Source organism: Lacerta agilis, chromosome 2 (assembly GCF_009819535.1).
Source record: "Lacerta agilis isolate rLacAgi1 chromosome 2, rLacAgi1.pri, whole genome shotgun sequence".
NCBI lineage: Eukaryota > Metazoa > Chordata > Lepidosauria > Squamata > Lacertidae > Lacerta > Lacerta agilis.
Window position 1 is genome coordinate 15,121,599 of NC_046313.1, and position 22,250 is coordinate 15,143,848.

General features: G+C 43.3%; 1 protein-coding gene across 3 annotated transcripts in view; it reads right to left on the reverse strand.

Moving 5' to 3' along the window:
• CA10 (carbonic anhydrase 10) overlaps positions 1 to 22,250 on the reverse strand; it is a 314,314-nt gene that overhangs the window by 158,985 nt on the left and 133,079 nt on the right. For all 3 annotated transcript variants that reach the window (XM_033138718.1, XM_033138717.1, XM_033138719.1), the window contains exon 4: positions 18,975 to 19,117. In XM_033138718.1, the coding sequence (XP_032994609.1) occupies positions 18,975 to 19,117 (143 nt within the window). The remainder of the gene's footprint in view (positions 1 to 18,974; positions 19,118 to 22,250) is intronic.

Here is a 22,250-nt window from a genome sequence, read left to right on the forward strand (position 1 = left end):
TGCATAGCTGTCAACCTTTCCCCCTTTTTGCGGGAAATACCCTTATTATAGCATTGGGAAATAGCAGGAAGGTTGACAGCTATGTATATAGCAGTGGGGAACAGCAGGGGGGTTGACAGAAATGTGTGCGCTCGGATAAATTCACACTGACGCACTGATGGATCATGGCAGCTTAAAAAAAAAAAAGATATTTGCAAACTGATGTGGAACTGCAGAGAATTGACCTTAAGATGGGAAAGAGGAACTGAAATGGACAGATTTGCCGATCGCTAGACTTGAAGCACCTTCACGTTTTTGGAGACACCAGCCACTCTGCCTCCTTTATTCAAGCTTAATCTTGTGATTTGGCAAGCAAGGCTTCTTGGGTAATGCTGAGATGTATTTAACAGTAAACAGCTTTTGTGTTTCTCAGCTTTGCTTCGCTGGCTTTAATCACTGGCAAAAGCTCTTTATTGCCATGTATACTCCCCCACTATGAACAATCTCCCTTAAGCACACCAGCCTTATGCCACGTACAGAAAAGCAGAACACTCCAAACAGTGCACAAGACACAGTTATATTGCCAGCACCCATGCAGCAAAGGCCATTCTTCCAGTGCAGACCACAAGATTCAATACCCGTTTCTCAGGGAACTAGAAGCAGAAGCAATCCTAACGCAATGGGGTGCCATTCCAGAAATGGAGCTTTTGCATTCTCCGGGCCGTTAAAACAAACAACATCCACTCACAAACATGCACTGCCAGGCTCTATTGATGCAGAATCAAGAGAGGAACGACATCTCTGAATAATAAAGGAATCTGAAAGAAGCGGGGGACATTATCAGACAAACAGAATCTTTTTGCAAATGTTAGCGATGCATGTAGTTGAAAACAGCCAGAGAGAAATTGTGACAGCCTGTCTTCTGATGCTGGTGGGTTGCCAGGAATACATCAGCAAGAGCGTTCCTGGATTTGCAAATGATTCCCTTTTGGTTTCGGGCAATCACTCCAGATGTTGCGTTTTTACCTCCAATTCCTAAGACCGGAATCCCATGTAAACTTACATGGGAACAAGCGCCACTGAACTTGGTGGGATTTGTGTCCCAGAAGCTGCAAATGCAACAGCTGGGATGGCCTACAGAGCAAGTGTACCGTTTGTTCCACCTTGGCCCCATTCTGCAGTTGTTGCCATGCTGTTCCCTTTGCTGTGCCCAGGACTTTGCTGTTGACATCACTAGCCAGAGGCTGCCTCCAGGCTGGCTGACAACATGAGCCAACCGAGCCCTAACTCTGGAAGTAGGCTCTTATCTGCCAGTCTCAACACAAGTGGCAGTGCCCTCAGCAGCAGTGACATCAAAGAAAGGGGGGGTGATGTAAGGGTATGGGTCCCCCTTCTAACATTGTTGCTGGGGTTGAATATTTATGGTGCCGTGTTCTGGAGACAATTACTGGAGGTAATTGGATGGTAGGCCAGGTAAGGGGATAAGGAACAAACAGTGGTCTGATCTTCATCTCACCAAGAAGTCTGGTGGCTGTCTTATTAGTCTCAAGTCTCTTGGTTGTTGTTTCTGAATGCTTAATTGGTACACAATGAGATCCACTTTAACCAAAACTAAATAGTAGATGAGGGCTGACCAAGACCTAGGTGGGAGAGCAAGGCTGAGCTAGTCTCTTCCTGCTAAATCCACCTGGATATTTGGTTCAGAACCAATAGACTTGAGAGCCAGGCTTTTTGAGGGTTTTGCTGGGATCTATGGGAATACCATCTCTCTCTCCCTTTCCAGGCTCCCTGTCTGTTGATAATCCAGAATGTCTACATCTAGTTCAGGGCCAACAGGAAAGATTGGGGATTCTGCTGGTGTACCACCCCCACCCACCCCGCTGCTCAGCTTTCTCCCTATGTGAGCTGACAGAGGTGTTCTCAAACATAGTGTTGAAGAGCTCCCAGCTACTAGTTGTTTTTCTTTGGAGGTGTCAACTTTCATATCAAAGCAGGCTTGCCTGGGGTAGCCTCCATGACTTCATGGGTACCATGAAAACCATGAGCTTGTCCCCAAATGCCTTCAAACCAGAGTACAGCAGGGCATATTCTGGATGTGGTTTTACCAGTAAACAGAGGCCAATATGAAAGAAATACTTTGCATTGTTTCCTTTGTTGTGGTGAGATCACTTCCTGGATGAGTGGTGTCCAACCTGCTCTTAATGGGTTCAGTCTGAAGGAGGAGGTTTGTAGCTTGTATGTTTTAAATGCCTATAACTTGCCTTGAGACTGATTCTTATTACAGTGGTACCTCGACTTATGAATTACTCGACATATGAATTTTTCAACTTACAAATGAAAAAAGTGCACGCCTACGAATTTTTCGACATCCAAAGGACACCCGTTGGTGGTTTTAGATGGGGTTTACTCAACTTACGAATTTTAGATGCAGTTTACCCGACTTACGATTTTTTCCGAATTTTTCGTTTCCAATGCATTCCTATGGGGAAATCGCTTTTTTCGACTTACGAATTTTTCGACCTACGAATGTGCATTCGGAACGGATTAAATTCGTAAGTCGAGGTACCACTGTATTTTAATAGTAGTAATAATGATGGTACTAATAGGCAAAAAATATATGGGACCAGGCTGTGAATGCTTCTATATACCTTACAGATTTTTTGCTCCTTTGCTATCTCTAAACCCGACAGGAATAATCCCTTTTGTCGATACTATCCATGTAACATACAGAGAAACCTTCTTGGTGGCAACTCTTCAACTGTGGGAATCAGACTATACATTACTCTTGCAGCATGAGAAACAGTCTGGATCTACCTTTGAAGGTTCCCTCTCGAGACACAGAAAACTAAAGCAGGTTGACACACCGATAGGTAAAGGGGAACTGCCAGCTAAAGCTCTGTTCTTCAGTTGTTTATCTCCTGTTATCACTATTCGTGGCAGCTAATCTTCTCTCTTCTCTCCCTCCCAACAGTAAGGGGAGATTAGACAAATGGTGGAAAGAGGGCTGAAGATAAATTCTGAAAGGGAGGAACGCACTCTTTCCTCACTGACACCACTTAAAAGTTCTGAACTGGCAGAGCTGGAGTGCTTTTCATGTGGCAAACATAAAGCTTAACCTGGTGAGTGAAGGTGTGCCAATCAGGTTGGAAACTGCAATGTAATGGCAACCCATGGAGTGGGTTCACACATAATCCACATTGATGTGGAAAAGCAGCTCCCACAAAGCCATGTCTGCACGAAGTGAGCCTATGGTGTTGTTTAAGCCTGCCTGCTCCTCTAAGTTTAAAGCATTGTAGCAAAATGCACCAGAGCAAAGTGTTTTCAATATGAGGAAGAAGAAAAGAAAGAGGAGGAGGAGGAGGAGGAAGAAGAAGAAGAAGAAGAAGAAGAAGAAGAAGAAGAAGAAGAAGAAGAGGAAGTGGACGACATTTGTTCCTAGATGAGGAGGGCTGTCACTAAATATTAGACCCAAAACTGACATATGGGGCAGTCCTGATAAGTGTCCAATTGCAAATGAATGGAACAGGTATCTGAGAGCTGTTTTTCAGAAGGAGGAAAAAAACTTAGGGAGGAAATAATTTGGAGGAGTGGCACGGAAAGGGGTGTGCCAAACATTTCCTTACATCATCATCATCATCATCATCATCATCATCATTTATACCCCACCCATGTGGCTGGGTTTCCCTAGCCACATACCATTTAATCACTCCAGATCATTCATCCCCAAATAGCTTCCCTCTGCAACTTTCCAAATGCTTGTTAAGTTTTTAGGGGTGTGTGGGTGGCACTGTGGTCTAAGCCACTGAGCCTCTTGTGCTTGCTCATCAGAAGGTCAGCAGTTCAAACCCCCGCAACGGGGTGAGCTCCCAATACTCTGTCCCAGCTCCTGCCAACATAGCAGTTCGAAAGCACACCACTGCAAGTAGATAAATAGGTGCCACTGTGGCAGGAAGGTAAATGGCGTTTCCGTGCGCTCTGACTTCTGTCATGGTGTCCTGTTGTGACAGAAGCGGTTTAGTCATGCTGGCCACATGACCCAGAAAGCTGTCTGTGGACAAATGCTGGCTCCTTTAGCCTGAAAATGGGATGAGCGCCGCAACCCCATAGTTGCCTTTGACTGGACTTAACTGTCCAGGGGTCTTATACCTTTGAGTTTTTAGGATATGTATTTCTGTGTAATGGGACTTAAAAGCTGTTTTGACTATGGCAGACCAACACGGCTACCCACCTGTAACATTTCCATAGTGTATTATTGTGCACTAGTTCTTCATCCCCACCCCACCCCTTATTTGAGCTCTGAGATGTCCCAGCAGCAGCATTACCTAGGTTTGATTTACTTTGGGTGAGAAAGCATTGGAAGCTTAAAGTATCTGTAGCATTTCGGGAAGCCCCACAGCTCAATTGCATAAGGTCTCAAGTTCAATCGCAAACATCTCCAGCTAGGAGACACTCCATGTGTGAAACTCTGGGGACCTGCTGTGAATCGGTATAGACAATACTGAGCTGGATGGACCAGAGGTCTGATTTGGTATAAGGCAGCTTCCCAGGTTCCTATGTTTTTGCTTCATTTGCAAATATAGAAGTAAGAGGCAAAGAGAACATACCCTAAGAGGACAGCCGGTTTGCTGGCCCACATCAGATCCCAAGAGAAATGTCATAGAGGCCCATAAACTTTAGCCAACTTTCAGCATTCTGCCTCTGTCAATTTGCTGTTTCTGCACACCCATTCGGACTACATTTACCCAGTTTCCTCATCAAGCGCTGATGGTTATCTTATTCAAAAACTCAAGGTTTCCAGCTATCGGCCTACCACTCTGGGCTCTTAAGCAGCAACATGTCTAGCAAAGAAACGATCAGATATTAGCTGGAGCAGTGTGCACTTAAAATTCAATTTAGCAGCTTTTTTTGGGGGGGGGGGAATGTCTAGACTTATTTATTAGATTATTCAAAAGGTAAGCAGGAAAGCAGAACGGAATCCCCAGATGTAATGTATTGTGCATCGTTGTTAGCATCTTTGATTTTAGCTCTTAATGGCATAATCTCAAGCCAGAGGATATAGGCATCCTGCTGCAAATAGGAAATAGAAGCCTTTAGCCTTCCAGAGATAAGGGGGGTGGGGATTCCAAAAGCTTTTAAATTAACAGCTGGGACAAGTAAAGATGTAAATTGACCCTAAGCATTTCACTATTTACCTGGAGTTTAGACAACAGACCAAGGCTGGGCTGGGCTGTTTTGCTGTTTGAGGCAAAACACAAAATGGCACTCCCTGGCCCCAGCTCCTCCTCTGCCACTGAAGTCCCCTCCCTTTGTCCCCAATTGTCCCCCCAGCCTGCTGTCTGAGCTGGCTGCCCCACCAAGCCCAGTAACAGACATTTTAACTGCAATGGGGAAGGGGAACTAAGCAATTTTCAAATAAGACTTGTCAATAGGACTAAGGTAGTTCCTCAAAAACATGCCACTTTATCAGCCAAAATAATATTTTATGAGGCTGTGATTCAGGTGCAAAGTATGTTTCTATTTTTTTCTTTCACTTTTTAAAGTCAGGGCATTTATTATTATTATTATTATTATTATTATTATTATTATTATTATTATTATTACTACTACTACTACTACTACTATTACTACAGTACAGGCGGGGATAAATTCTGATTTTTTAAAACACGAAGCTAGAGACTGAGAAAGGATCCTGGCCTTTAAAAAAAAAATCTTATAAAATAATCTATAACCTTCCTCTGATACCTTGTAAGGGGAATAATTAAAAAGAGCTAGGGAATAAGATTTGAGGAATCTCCACTGCAGGAGGAGTGCATATCTTCCAACTTTAAGAGTAACCATTAAAATATTATGTGTAAGTGGTATCTGACACCTACGAAACTTTGTTATGTTTCACACTGTTGCATGAAGTGTGGTCAGAGGAGGAAGTTTTCATTTCATTTTTATTTTTTTGCCGTTGAGTGTGATGTGCACACGTTCTGGAATTAAGTTATACAAATGAGACCAAAGAGCTGCGTGCTTTCAATTGCCTGTGGGTCCATTGTTAATACTTCTTGGATATTATAAATAAGATGTTAGAAAATGAAAGGCAGAAATGGTTTCTAATCTAATTATCGCTGCAAAGACTAAAATAACTAAGATACAGAAAACCCAGAATATGGTGTCTTTAGAGGACTGGAGTTTAAGAGTTGGGAATCAGTTAATTAAAGTACAAACCCAGGATGACTTAAAGAAGCTGGGAAGATTTACAATATGTTTCAATACAGATGGAACAACTTTATACAGTTTCTACATTCACCCACCTCGGCTGCCTTGAATACTATATGATTTATATGAAATGAACTTTAGTTGTACACAATGTCACTTTACTGGTACTGTATGTTTCCCCGTTTCAGCAATAAAGGTCAGGATCCAGCAAATGGAAATCACTTCTAAGATCTGTTGTTTTAGTGGGAGAAAAAAGAATATCCTTAACTGTCTCCCATGGGAATCGAGGGTTATGCAACCTACTCAGGTTTGGCTGGATCATGACCAAAGTGTATGATTAAACAAATAACAATTGCAGCATTATCTCAAACATGACAAGTGAAAGGTCAGATTTGTAGCAAAATAAAAACAGACTAATTTACCTTTGATTGTTAGCAGTTCTTGCTTTTTTTTTTGGTTGCCTCACAATTAACACTGTTAAAGTCAGATTTGTTACTTTGTCTCACTAGCAAATGAATTGGATTTACCACTTAACCAAGCATGAAATGATCTTTTCAATACTAATTCAATAAGCGCTGAATAAGCTGGAAGCAATTACGCCACACATAGGAAGGACGGGCTTTCAAACGATTTTATGTTTTCAGTCACTAAATACGGCATAATTGCCCAAGTGTAGCGTGCAAAGACAAGAGAGTTGATGGCTAAGTCATCTGCAGCCGACCACCAGAGAATTGGGGGGTCATAAAACTTATTGATTAAGGGTAAAAATAATACTCTCAGAAGTTAATGAAATGGATATGCATCTCGCAATGCTCAACTACTAAATATAATAGCTTATGCCACTCCCTTCATACCCTTGTTAGAATGACAAAACACGATGGAAAGGTCATTAAAACCCCATGAGTCTCTTGTATGGAGAAGTATGTTTGTTCAAGGAGAAACTATGTCCATCAGAGAACATTGCACTATTGCATGATTGGAGTGGAACACAATGGCTTAACTGGCTTGAAGTTGGTTGCTCTTGGTGCAAAATTGTTAGGGGGCGCAAACTTTCAACACCCAGGGCAGCTCCATGCAAACCAGGAAGACAACAGAACAACTCTTCCTATCTCTGTGGCTGTGGTCTCCTGGGTGACACGGACACTGTTAGGCAGTTGAATGCGCATGTGTACTCTGTCCATTTCCCTTCCTCCCACCCACCCCTCTGCACAGCCCTGGACACTGGCAACCCATGCTACACCACTGCTGGCTTGCCTCTCTGCACTTGCACTAGCAGAGAGGAGCATGGAAGCAACAACTCTATTCTGAACTTAAAAATGGAAAGTGTAATGCTGGTGGTCAACAAAAGAGGTTTAAAGACTCTCTCAAGGCAAATCTTAAAAACATGTAGTATAAACACCAACAACTGAAGATGCTCGAACTCAGGACGAAAGGGAGAAATGTGCTAAAAGGAAGGCACGCTTGGCAAACCCTCACCATGATCAACTCCTGCCTGGAAACTTATGTCCCCACTGTGGAAGGATGTGTGGATCCAGAACTGCCCTCCACAGTCACTTACGAACTCACGGTTAAGACCGTGTTCATGGAAGACAATCTTACTCAGCTATGAGTGATCGCCAAAAAAGAAGAAGATGGTTCAGATCTTGGTATCTTTCAATGGTTGGCCACAATACTGAATGCTATTGACATATTATTTGCATGCACAGGCATTTCTCTCTTAAGATCATCACCTCCCACCCCACCTTCTCTTTAAAGAACATAAAAGAGCCTGCTGGATCAGGCCAGGGGCCCATTTAGTCCAGCATCCTGTTCTCAAAGTGGGAAACCCTCAGGTAGGACCAAAGCCCAAGAGTGGTCTCCCTTCTTGTGGTACCCAGCAACTTGTTTTTCAGAAGCATTGCTGCCTCCAACCTGTCCCACCACTGACAGTTCACACTGCTTCTGCACTGGGAGGGTAGAAAGAGAAGCATGGAAGCCCAGTGATCTGGCAGTGAGCTTGAGCTCCAGCAGAAAAAGGAAGAGGGTGGGATCAAGAAGGAGAGGAAGGGGATAAAAGGAGAGGACTCAGGCTGGCATTTCCTTAGTTTAGCACCACATGCAAACTCAACCATAATACACAAACATATAAACAGATTCCGTCTTTCTATAGCACCTACATGTGATGCCAAATATTCTCTGACAAGTGGCAGGAAGGACATCAATTATAACTCATGAAGCTAAGTGGCTCTTTTTGTCTAATGAAGGACCCATGTACTGCAAACATTTTCCCCATTATCAAGCCCTTGAGCATAATTGAAAAAGAATCAGACAGAACAAGCAACTGATTTTTTGCTGATGCCAAAAAGACAAAGGCATGGACTTCTAATGAGATCCCCACGTCTGCCAGATCCCCCTGGGGCAGGACAGAATTGCAATGGGCGAGATTTGCAGAAGAGTGGGCTGTTTCATTTCTTCTCATTTAAATAACGTGATTGTATCCCTCCATGCAACCTTTTTTATTATGCTTTTCTATTGCATCTGTAGCATGTCTCTCCATGTCAATGCAGCTAACAAGTTAAATAATAGGAGTCCACCTAAACGAATAATAAAATGTATTAAAAATTAAAATATCACTGCCAGTCCCATAAGAGCCAGTGCACTGCAATGGATAGATGGCTGTGTTTAGAACACAGAGATGTGGTTTCAAATCAATGGAGGTCATTTGGCCACCTTGGTCCAGTCACTATCTCACAGACTAATCTACCTTTGACAATACTCTAGGATGCTATGTTGAACTCTGTCCCTCAACTAGTCACAGACGCCATGAAAAAAAAATCCCAAACAAGGTAATGTGAAATTCAGTGAGAAAACTATCTCAACACCACAAAATGGTACACTGAGAGATAAGAGCATCAAGTAGTAAACCATTGGTTAACCAGACATCTGACTAGTAACTCTTAAGACAAACGACAGAATTGACCCAGGGGCTTTACAACAGGTATTGATTTCCCGACAATGTTATCTTGTGATCCTGGATAAAGTTTCGTCTTAGCTTCTGGACCGCTTTACTTTTGTCATCTTAGGAGTCGGAAACCATTACGTTTACAGATTTTGCAGTGTGAAATATTGTTTGTTTCTCTCCCCACCCCCACCCCTCTGCCCTGGTATGTAAACTGATATTAAAGACTAGTCTATTTGTCATCCTGACAGCTCCTGGCTGCTAGAAGCGATTTCGTTATGAAATTTCTGGTCTCCTCCGAGGCTGTTAAACTTCAGAGGTCTTTATCCTTGATTTGTATTTCAGGCATTTTTCAATATTCTCCACCACATGGAATTGGCTCCTACTCACCCAACTGCTCTCTATTCCTATTCTGTATTTACTGCTCAAATATGCAGAGGGAAGGCAAAGAGCATGTCACAGGACTGGGAACTGGGAAAGGTTCAAAACATAAGCAGAACGTCTGTGGTTGCATGCTGCAGTCCCACAAGAAGAAGACTTTCTGACGATCTCTGGACATTCTGTTTGTTGTTGTTGCTGTTATCTGTGAAGGCTTCTCTGTTAGGGCAAATGGGGCACTTTCACACCAACCTCATCCACCCCCCATCTTCCTGCCTTCTTACAATCAGCCTGTCAAGTTCCTCTTCCTTAAATCCCAGCGTTGCCCCTTGTAGAACTCAGCAAGAAGCAGTAAGATGGGTGGGGGGGGTGGGTGGAATAGAATGAGTTGGCCCTGCCTGACATTGGCTCGGGTTTCACATACTGGCGGTCTACTTAACCTTCTGCCCAGCCGGTTGTTAAGTGCCAATTTTGCTGTAGTAAGAAATATCGCCATGGTAACTTGAGATATGGATGAAGGCCTCCTGACTGACTGGAAGCAAGCTTTGAGGGTCTTGCTTCAAATCAGAGACCATCAAGTTAAAACTGCAGCTACAGATTGTTGTTCAAGACCCTGGTTAATAAGCCAACATTAAACCATAGAGACTTTCTGGCCAACTGAATTCTTTACGGACAAAGATATGTAGGGAAGATTGTTATAATGAAGCCACGTGATAGGCAGGAGGGCTGACAAGTTTCTTTTTAACCCTATCTTTATCAGAAGCTTCTTTTTACAAAAGTCACAAAGGAGCTGGGAAGTCTTCCACACAAAAATTCAGCACTGTGTATAGGACCATAAAGAAGGCTGATCGTCGAAGGATTGATGCTTTTGAATTATGGTGCTGGATGAGACTCTTGAGAGTCCCATGGACTGCAAGAAAATCAAACCTATCCATTCTTAAGGAAATCAGCCCTGAGTGCTCACTGGAAGGACAGATCCTGAAGCTGAGGCTCCAATACTTTGGCCACCTCATGAGAAGAGAAGACTCCCTGGAAAAGACCCTGATGTTGGGAAAGATGGAGGGCACAAGGAGAAGGGACTAAACCACTAATCAACAACAACAAGCTCCATCAGGTCCAATTGGGAATGGGCCCAGCAGTTAGTTTAAAAAGTGGAGACTGTTTAGAGGGATTCCTTTCCTCAAAGTGTTCCAAATTCACTATAAATGAGCCCCCATGAGAGCAGTTTCCTGGTGGGTGCAGCTGCTTATCGTCTTCTCACTCCTTCCTCCTAATCCCTCTGACCAAACTGAGGGAGGCAGTGGAAGACAAGAGTGCCTGGCGTGCTCTGGTCCATGGGGTCACGAAGAGTCGGATACGACTAAATGACTAAACAACAGCAAATAGCATTAAGTATGAATTAGACACTGGAAGGAATAAAATGTTAATTTCACAGAAACGCAGCTTTTCAGCAGAACAGAACATTTTAAATTGGATACTATTCCACAGCTTCCCCAACACACACACATCTTGGCGTCCCTTCCAAAGTTTATGTTTTGTGACAGCTTTGGCTTCGTTTCATGTAGCTTTGCTGGCAGAACATGATGCTTTTACATATCTAACACCACACAATACAGACATCAATATGCACTATGGGTAAGCAGTTGTGGCGTTAACATTTAGCTAGGTTATCTTGTGGGTACACATAAGATGTAGCTATGCGCAAGCTATGTCAAATCTTGGATTGCTAGCTCACTCAACACGGGGCTATGTCTGAAGATGATCTGCGAGCTTCAGCTAATGCAGAATTCAAAAGCTCAGCTCTAGCTCATTTGCCCTGGTTTCCTGTAATCAAACTATTGTAATTATTATGAGGAGAGGTTGAAGAAGCTAGGTGTGTTGAGCTTGGAAAAGAGGATACTGAAAGGAGATATGATAACCATCTTCAAAAATCTCAAGGGCTGTCACATGGGAGCAAGCTTGTTTTCTCCTGCTCTGGAGGATCAGGACCTGAACCAATGGCTTCAAATTTCAATTTCAACCATTAGGCGGGCGGGAGGGAAGTCGTTTAGGCTCGGTTGAGCCAAGAGATTTAATAAGAGGATATAATGTTACATATTGTGATTATATGTAAAATTAATAAAAATCATTAAAAAAGAAGATTTAGACTAAATGATGAAAGAGATCTGTCTGTTGTTTAGATCTGTCCTCATTGCAAACCATTACAAATAAGATCTACAGTACTACGAACAGTAATACTTGTAGATTTTTACAAAATCTACAGTATTACTGTTTGTTAAACAAAGTGACAAAGAAAACAAAGCGGCAAAGCAGACAGTGGTAAACATACAGGGATGAATAAATGATAGGCACTCATGCATTTGACACACCACTGGCAAATTTCAGATTGCAAAGGGTGCCGTCTAGATTACGCACCCATCCCATTGGAAGCAAAGGGGCTCGAGTGCTCCTCCCATCGATCTCAACAGAATTTAAGCAGGCGTGACTTTCTCTGGATGATGTCAAAGATGGGAGGAAACCTTATTAGAGAACATCTGTTCTCTCCCTGCAGTTATTCACATCTTGTTAGGCCTGCCAAAAAGCTACCATGGTTTGACAGGAAAATCCTCTAACATCACAATGCTATGCAGGACCTGCTCAGAATGTTTACTCCAAAGTTACCATAGACCCATTGCACTAAGTGATACTTGAGTCCAAATAGGATTGCAGCCCAAGATTCCTGAAGCGTCGATTGAAAGTCACTTGAGTGATAAGCAGTCATTATTGCACATACCATTTTGGTGTTCCCCAAAGACTGGATTAGGAGTATAAAACTTAAGTTTTAAAAGTACTGTATTTTTCCGAGTATAAGACTATATTCCATCCCCAAATTTTTAAGTTTAAAATTGGGGGTTGTCTTATGCATGGAATGTTGCCATTATTTATTTCTTAATTTGGGGCTTAAAAAAATCTTATGCATGGGGTGTCTTATACACAGAAAAATGTGGTAATTGTTAAAACACGTTCACTTCTTGTGTCTATAGATGGAATATTTGGAGAAAGAGGAGTAACAGTAATGTATAGAATTTTACTGACATGTTGAGTGCTGAGTTATAGTGATGTTCTAGCTCAGGGTTTCCCAAACTTGGATCTCCAGCTGTTTTTGCACCACAACTCCCATCATCCCTAGCTAGCAGGACCAATGGTCAAGGATGATAAGAATTGTAGTCCAAAACCAGCTATAATAAAAGTTTGGTTTGGGAAATCTGTTCTAGCTGAAGGTATAGCTTCAACCAGCTTTCCCCAACCTCTAACCAACTGAGCTGGTACCTTCCAGATGTTTTGGATTACAACTCCCATCATTCCTAGCTGGGGATGATGGGAACGGTAGTCCAAAACATCTGGAAGGCATCAGGTTGGGGAAGACTGACTTAAAAAAAATAATTTAAGCAGAACTTTATTTTCCAATAGACACGCTATTAGCAAAAGGTTGAGTGCCTGGAGCCCCTATGAATAATAGTTAAGTTGCAGCATGAATTTATTATTTGCATCTTTATTTGTTAAACTTTCAGACGTTTGTATCAAACTTAATAACTTTCCAAACACTATACATCAAAGCTTCAGATTATTAAGCCCTCTGAAAATCAATCACAAATCAGTTTTCAGATGACACTGATGTCTTATTGCTATTCATTCCTCCTGGACCATTTCTAGCAGTTCATTTTATATTCCCGCAGTGTTGAAATATGGCTCGTGCCAGTATCTGTCCTTTTAGTAATCACCAAAGCATAGCTTGGCAGTTGTCATAAATTACACTCTCGAAGAAAAAAAAATGCCAGTAATACTCTGAATTGATTGAACAGCATGGAATCAAAACTAGCTGTCAGAGAATCCATTTGACCGATCTCTCCCTCTATCCTTATCCCTTCTTTTAAGTCAGAAGACTTCTAGTATTGCAATTATTTTGTGCCAACATATGCTGGATGAACCAATTATTTATAAAAGCATTATTTTAAATGACTCTGCAATTGCAATTTTTTGAATGTGCTCTTTCAAAAGACAGCTATAAAGGATACAATTGAATAATTTTCATTTACCCACACAGCATTACGGAGTTTAAATAATAGCCTGTGGCCAGTGCAAACTGATTTATTCAGCCTCAAAACATCCACATCAGGTGGAATGGCTCTTTGTGATGGCAGAAAAAGAAGACACCATTTCAATCAAACTGCAGGTGCCTTCCAAACATATGTGAAGCCAAGGGCTGGATTATTCATTATGCTAAGAATGGCTCACAGCAATGGCTGGGAACTTAGGCCCATTTTGCTCCTTGGGTCTCATTAAAATAGTCTCTACTCAAGACTGTTCTCTTGTCCCACGAATGGGAAGCAGTGGTCATGTTCCCAGCTGGAGGATGAAATAATGGTATGGTTAGTAGAATGGGCTACAGAACTAGTAAAGATTGTTCTGTAGAGCAGAAGGTTTCGGGAACGGGGCAGACTGTGGCAAGATGAGTGAGAACAAAAGCAACATGCAGGTGCAGCTATGCTCGCCCTCATATAAGGATACTAGCAGATGAGACAGCAATCCTTGAGGGGCAGAAACACGAGGTCCAAAGGTGAAGATGGAGACCTAAAGCCCTAGTGGGTGACATTGTCATGCGCATCCTAGAATATGCTCAGACTCCTCTGCCGTAAACTCGGGTCCACGACATGCACAAGTTCCATAACAGACTGGCTGATGTAGAAAGAATTCCCTGAAGTAGGGATGAGGAAACTTTGGCCCTCCAGGTGTGACTGTTCTGCACCATCATTGGTTATTGGCTGCGATAACTGGGGTTATTAAGAGAAAGTACTCCTTCTAATGAAATGGGGAGGGGGGGAATGTTTAAAATAACTTTTGTAAAAGAACCAGAAGCCTTTTTATTAGGAATTATAGGAAGGAACGGAGAAGACTTTTTATGTATGTGACAACAGGAGCAAGGATGCTACTAGCCCAGAGATGGAAAGAAGAAAGAGTCCCTACCAGAGAGGAATGGCAAACTAAGCTGTTATACTACGCTGAAATGGCACAACTGACCGGAAAATCCAAAACATTAAATGCGTTAATTGACTTTTATTCCCGTTGCCACATTGTGTTATCACTTCCACTGGAAGTGTACCGGTGCAGTTCCAACTCCAGGAAAACTTATAGGTTAAATATTATGTGATATAAGGCATTTAAAAAAAAGTGGATAATGCTAAATTACCCAGAAATATGACTGCAGGAATCAGTTAGGAACATTGATACATCTAGTTCGATATTATCTGCGCTGACTAGCCAAGGCTCTCCAGGGTTTCAGAAGTCTTTCTCAGTTATACCTGGAGTGGCCGGGGTCTGAATTGGAGATATTTTGCATGCAATGTGCTCAGATCAATGATCTGACTTGCTATACAGCATGTTTCTAAGACTAATGCACAAAGCATATAATAAACACATCTAGTGCTATAGGTACTGTCCCTGAGCAAGGGCCCAGCAATATGAGCAATAGGATTCAAACTGCAAAGGGCCTATCTAGTAATCCAGAAATAGGCCTTGTGTCTTCTATAGGACAGCAGGCTGACAACTTTTCCTCAATGCAATTTTCACTCCATATCAGTGAACTAAATGAGCAAATCGTCAGTAATTTTAGTCTTTTTAAAAGAAAGTGCTATCTCAGGCACTTAAGTCATTTTGGGCATAAGAAGCTGTGGTGTTCATTGTCTGATTGACATGGGATTGTGCTCGCCTCTTAATAAATTCTTTTGTTTTGCTCCAGTGGTGCTTATGTGTTGTGAGCATCAAGGGGGAAATGCAAAAAGCAGGATTATTTTTCTTTTGCTTGTTTGTGAAGAACAAGAGGATGCACTGCGTAAATTAATGAGAGCCTGAATTTTCGATTAGAAGGGAGAGTTTATCTGCAAATGGGCTTCTTGTTGATTTCTTTTTAAATACATATAATCAAAAGACAAAGGCAGCCTTATTATGAGAAAATTGCAGCATGTGGGGTTTCTTCCGATACTTGCATTCCTTCTGGGGCAATTCATCTGCATGTAAACTCATTAAGTATCTCAAGCTGATATTTCAGGTCTTGGAATCCAATTAGGTGTTCTAGTGACACACTGTCTTGAGGTGCTGGAGAGGCTCTTTGTAATAAAAAGGAAGCTATGGAGTAAATAATGGAGGGAGGATTCCATGACATCATCTGAAATGCTTGCAGGTTGATGGCGCAAGGGGAAAAATCCCAAACGCTGCACCCGTTTTCTCATTCCCCACTCCCTATTGTTGTGTATTAATGCATTTCACCAGCTCAGAGACTGGGGACTTTGCCCAGGGACATCATGGTGCCTGTGGGCACTGGGTGGTAACTACTACTATACTCCTACTATAGGTTAGATCAGTAGTTTTCAACCAGTGCACCACGGCAGCCTGTGGCACCTTGAATGATGGTCAGCTGCCCTCCCTCCCTCCCTCCCTCCCTCCCTCCCTCCTTCCTTCCTTCCCTCCCTCCTCTCTTGCCCTCTTGCATCTCTGCCTATTGGAGGCTCAAAAGCCTATTTGTTGCAGCGGACCTGGCAACAAGCTCCCCAGGTGAATGGTGCCTCTGAGGTTGACCAGGGGCATAACAGCCAACTCCTAGGAGCCAAGGGGTATTTGCCCCCCAATAAAGTATTTGAGGGGGTGCCCCCCAAGTTGATGGGCATTGCCATTCCAATACTGTGCGTGCACCTCATCATGTGATCAGTTATGTGTGTGGGGCTTACCTGCTCCCCCTATTTTATATAGGCACCCCTGGCCAGGGGGCTCTGATTGCCAGGAGCTAAGGTGGCCTCAGAGCAAGCAAGCATGAGGAGGCAACTCTCTTTGGGGCAGAGGGTGGCGGCTCAGAGACTAGCAGCTGCTGCAGTGCCCGCCCCAAGGAGAGGGGAGAAGAGGCTAGGGGAACTCTCTATGAGGGAAGGTATCTGAAAAGGGGTGAGGAGCTGCTGGCTTGGGCAGGCAAGGAGCGACATAACTGGGTTCCTGAGACACGAAGCACATTTCCCCACAGGAGAGCTGCAGAGACAATGAAGTTGGTCAAGAGCCATGGACTCAAAAATGTTGAAAACCTCCAGGCTATAGCTTTTGCTAAGACACTGCATTACACCTCTCTTGATGTTAAACAGAAAAGCCATTTCTTCTAATCAGCAAGTTGTAAATGGGCCCATGATCCATTCAACTGGAGGTATGAAATGGGGTAGCTGACAATGCAGAATAAAACAAAGTATATCTGAAGGAGCGTCTCCACCCCCATTGATCTACCCGGACACTGAGGTCCAGCGCCGAGGGCCTTCTGGCGGTTCCCTCATTATGAGAAGCCAAGCTACAGGGAACCAGACAGAGGGCCTTCTCGGTAGTGGCACCCACCCTGTGGAATACCCTCCCACCAGATGTCAAAGAGAACAACAACTACCAGACTTTTAGAAGACAGCCCTGTTTAGGGAAGCTTTTAATGTCTGATGAATTACTGTATTTTAATATTGTGTTGGAAGCTGCCCAGAGTGGCTGGGGAGGCCCAGCCAGATGGGCGGGGCATAAATAAGTAAATAAATATTATTAAAGGTGTGCCCTACCCATAGAGTTTGGATAATGCTTAAAGAGGCACTTCAGGTTGGCTATTGACTTTCCTACAATATGTGAAAGATGTGCTCGACTTGCTTCTAAGAGCGCAATAAGTGACCTTCGCAACCTCATCTTAAGCACACAGCAGCGGCAAAGTGCAAACCCCTTCCACAACATTAGGAATTCAAGTCTCCTTTGGGTGCCCCATTATAGGACGCAACAAAGTCAATGCTTAAAAACTGATCCACTCAGAGACATTCATTACTCTGGGTCCAACCACTCAATGACTTGCCACCAAACGGAATACATGAAGTGCTGTAATTGAAAAGCATGAGGCAAAAGGTGTTGCCAGGCGATGTGAGAGTGACTCACAGTGCTGTTTCTTGGATCTGTGGTGATTGTTGCACAAGTAGAAGTTATTACACGAAGATGCAGCAATGATGTGTTGAACGCACATGTAAAAGCTTCCCTTAAGTCAGTGATGGCCAAACTTGGCCCTCCAGCTGTTTTGGGACTACAATCCCCACCAATCCTGACCACTGGTCCTATTAGCTAGGGATGATGGGAGTTGTAGTCCCAAAACAGCTGGAGGGCCATGTTTGGCCCTCACTACCTTAAGTTGTTCTTAAATGGGATCAACTGAACTTTTGAGGCGGAAATGGGGAACTTTCCTCAGCCCTCCCAAAAATACTGGTGTGGTGTTGTTTTTTTTTTTTTAAATGGCTATCCATAGTCACAATGAGATATTAGCTAATCAGGGATCGTATAATGAATAAAAGCACACCACACCACTATAAAGGCGGTCAGACTGGCTGCACACTTGTGGGGGAGAGGGAACGTTGCCTGGTTGCCAAGTGAATGCAGGGGTTCCCACCCCTCTGAGAGTAAGCAATGAAACCAACATAATATGATTCAGAGAGGGAGAGGATGCACCGCCAAGGTAACTGAACACTTACCAACTATCTTTCTCCAATTGCTGCAAAGCCCACCCTTTCAGCGCAGCAAACTAAAAGAGAGCGCATCACCTGGTGGCCTAGGAGATACAGGAATTGCTTCCTCTCGCCACACACACACACACACACACACACACACACACACACACAATGTCTATTGCACTTTGCTCCTTATTGCTATCCCCCTGTGCAACCATCACTGGTAGTGGAGCTCCTTTGGCCACAAAAAGGCAACAAACTCCTCAGCGAGGGGACTTCAGTTCAGAGCTATCCCCAATTCATTAAAGATTTTAGAGCGTGGAGAAAAATGCAAGGGTCAGAATTCTCTGCTAGCAGCCTACACTGTTAAAAACTTTATGAAGCATACCAACAAGACCAGGCACCTCTGAGTACAACACTTAAACAACAATAATAAGACTAAAGTCTTATGCAGAAGTCTCCAAGTATTAAGAACGATTTCCCTGTATTAAGAATAGTACACAAGGCACATTAAAGCACGTAATCGGAAAGATATATGCAGCACAACGTAAGTGTATGTGGTTTTCATAATGGGAAGGATAAAATGTACAGTAGCTACAAGAGTGTGAGGGTTCTTCCAGGCTTTCCATTGCCCTGCTGCTTCCCTCTGGGAAAACCCAATATTAACCGATGAATCAGAGCAAATGTCAACTGGGTTTTCTCTGGAATGACGTTTGCTCCAATTTATCACTAAAGAGCAGGATTTCTGGGGGAAAGCAGAGGGGGCAAAGGCAAAACTGCTCGGCTCCACGCTTTCTAGGTATGGGACAAGAGCAGGTCTGGTTGAGCCCTGAGTTCGAGATCCCAACTGATGGGGAAGGCATTGTCATACATATGGAAAGATGCCAATGTGAAACAGCTGCTGCAATATTTTTTAAGATCGGAAGCCATGGCTGGAATCTTACCTTTCTGCCCCCTGTGTTTATGCGAAGAGGGGTGAGGAAGGGGTCGAAGATCATATGGCTGGTTTCTATGTTGACCGGCGATTGCCTTTTCCCAACAGAACAAAGATTCCAGGCGGAATTCACCAAGCCCCAAAATGAAGGAACTGTAATGAAAGAAAAGGGAAGGAAGTTTAAAGAATGGGTTCTGGGAACAGGACAGAGGACGTCAGTACAAGGGACTACTGATATTGTACACCCCATATGAACAATCACTGTGAAAAGTTAACATAAGGAAGGACCAAAAATTAATAGAACCCTTTAAAGAAGCCAAGAGGTGCAATCCGAACCTCCAATCCTCCACACTAGAGGGGGCTTGGATGGGGTGGGCCACTGAGGAAGCGCCACTGTCAGTGGAAAAGTCCGGCCTGTGGGGAGCCAATGTACCCAAGCAAATGGTGGGCAGGCAGAAGTTATCACTGGTGCCATCATCACTGGGGGTACCTTGAACTAGATGTTTCAGGGGAAGGGATAGGGGTTGTTCAGCACAGAATCTGCTAGAGTGGCTCCATCAAATCCCTGCTAGAGTGCTCCATCCCTGCTAGAGTGCTCCATCAAATCCCTCTGCCGCCAGTCAAGGGTTCGGTTTGCCCCCAATACTCCAGCTCCTTCATTGTTCTCTCTCTCTCTCTCTCTCTCTCTCTCTCTCTCTCTCATTTTTATTAAATTTTCACTTTAAACAATAATCATTTCCAGCATATGTCTACAAATCTCATTCTATACCGCTCTGCCAAGCTTATGACTTCCCTCCATCCCGCCAACAAGCTTTCCCTTTTCAAATCTGTATCTCACAGTTTAATCTTATATTCTAAAGTCCACGTCGTAGGATTTATTCCTTCAATGTTTTCTCGAGGGGTGGATGTTTCTCTCGCTCTCCTTTCCCAGGGTGCCTGTAACCACTACAGACACTGTGGTTATTTGCACTTTAGAAAGCAGAGAACTGCAGAGAACTCTGAGATAATCCCGTGCGATTTTGCAGAATGTTATTTTCCCTTCCTAAAAAAAAAAAGGAACCAGTCCTTTTTGAAGGTAGCTCTGTTTAGGGAAGATTTTAATGTTTGATCTTTTATTGTGTTTTTAATATCCTGTTGGAAGCCACCCAGAGTGGCTGGGGAGACCTGGCCAGGTGGGTGGGGTATTATTATTATTATTATTATTATTATTATTATTATGCCGGTGTGGACAGTAAGGCACACCCTGAAATTTAAAAAAAATACTTAATGCTGTTTTGTTAGCTACCAAGTAACAGGTTGCCTTGTACACTTTGCACGCCAGCCATTCTTAGGATATTGGTACAGACCGAGCTGCAAAAGCAGCAGCGAGGCTGGTATGGTATGGCTTGTGTTTTTCCCATGACAAAGACAGGTGTTTTGTCTGCTTTCTCAATCATGTGACATTATAGTACCGGTATATCTTTATTTTCACTTTCAGTTCTGGCTCAAGAGAGATGCTAGATGCATTATGCACAGCTCTGACTTACTGAGCTGGCAAGCAGAGACATACTCTGCATCTTATCTACAATAAAATAGTTTAGCCTTAATGGCTTGTGTGTGTTGTTCTTCACGCTGGGGAACAATCGCATATCAATGTGCCACTGGACTCGAGCAGCCAGGAATGCACTCAGGCTTCGTCCCTGCCTGGGGAGGTCAGTCTCACAACTTGCCCCAGGTGGGACATTTGCTAACAGCCATTACATTAAGCCTGGATAGCTTAGCTGGTTAGAGCATGGTGCTGGTAATGCCAAGGTTGCAGGTTCGATCCCCATATGGGACGAGCTGCATTTTCCTTCATTGCAGGGGGTTGGATTAGATGATCCTCAGGAACCCTTCCAGCTCTGCAATTCTATGATTCCCAGAAAGAGGTCTCCTAATGACTGTACCGATAGCAATCAACCCTAACATGTAACATGCACATGCATTCAGCGTTCTGAATGTTGCCATGATGACACTGAGAGCGCTGGAAGGGCGTTGGTAGCTATTATTTATTTCATAGATTTCTCTCTCTTTTCCAACTATAGTCCTCATAGGAGCTCACATAAATAAGCATTCAATGGTATACCTTTAGAAACACAAAAATGGGGGGAAGGGGGGACGGGGAGATCAGTTCGACTTGTGTAAGAACTTGCAGTTGATGCTTATTTCCACTGGACAATTGGTCTTACAAGGTGCTGGTGGGAGAGGACACTGTCTGGCTGAAACATTCATTTATTAGATTTGACAGCTGCCATGACAGTCGCCCTGAAGCTCTGTATAAGGTGGTTCCTGGTTTTCTGGACCTATTATGCCCAGTCTCTGCAATAACCTCTTGAGGCTGCCATGCTGATTATTTGTATCTCCTCCTTAGTTGTCATCTATGTGATCAGTGCCTGTGGTTGTAGAACGGGCCTGAAGTTAACATTTCAGCTACAGAACAGAAGGCTACTTTCAAGCAAGAGCTTTGGTAGGCACAAACATCTTAGGACATGGTTATGTCAAGCTAACCTTTGACGTAGTCCAACGAGAAATCCAATGGGGGATTTTCAAAGGATAAGGGGCGGGAGGAGGGGTATTCAGCTGAGCCTTCAATTTGCTGTGTGCTATGAAATGCATCTCCCCCCACAGACAAATTCATCTGCTCCGTTCTTCCACTTGCACTCATAGTGCCTGAAAATTAAATTTCCAGCTTCACTTCCTTTCCCTTGTGTTGCTGCGATGAGACTTCTCTGTCTCTTTCCCCTCCTGATGACAGAAGCAGCAGGTGAGCAGAGGGATTGTTGCGGCGTTTGCTGAAGCAGCAGAGATGCAACAAAGGTGGAAGTGTCACTGGCGCTGAACATCAGTTTGTGGCTTAAAGGACATCATGAGCTCACGGAAAAAGCTGGAGATGTTAAAAATGACAGCGCAGATTTGCCACTCCCATGTCCTCAGACACGCTTAAACATGTTCATAAACTAATCTGAAAACATGTCTGATTAATCATAGCTCAGGTTCAGTCCCCATCATCTTCAGTTAAAACGATTTCAAGCTGGCTTCTTAGATTTATGGGTTACCATAGTTTTCTAATTATGTGTTGGAAGCTGCCCTAATTTTACAAATGGAGGCAGAACGTGCGTTTTTAGACAAAGAGATGGGTTGCTCTACCAGGTGCTTTATTTATATTCACACACTTAAACTTTTGCAATCCTAAGCAGGTAAGCAAAACAGGAGGTTGAATGGTGGCTGGGGATAGAGAAATCTGTCACAGTTTCTATTTTTTTCCAAC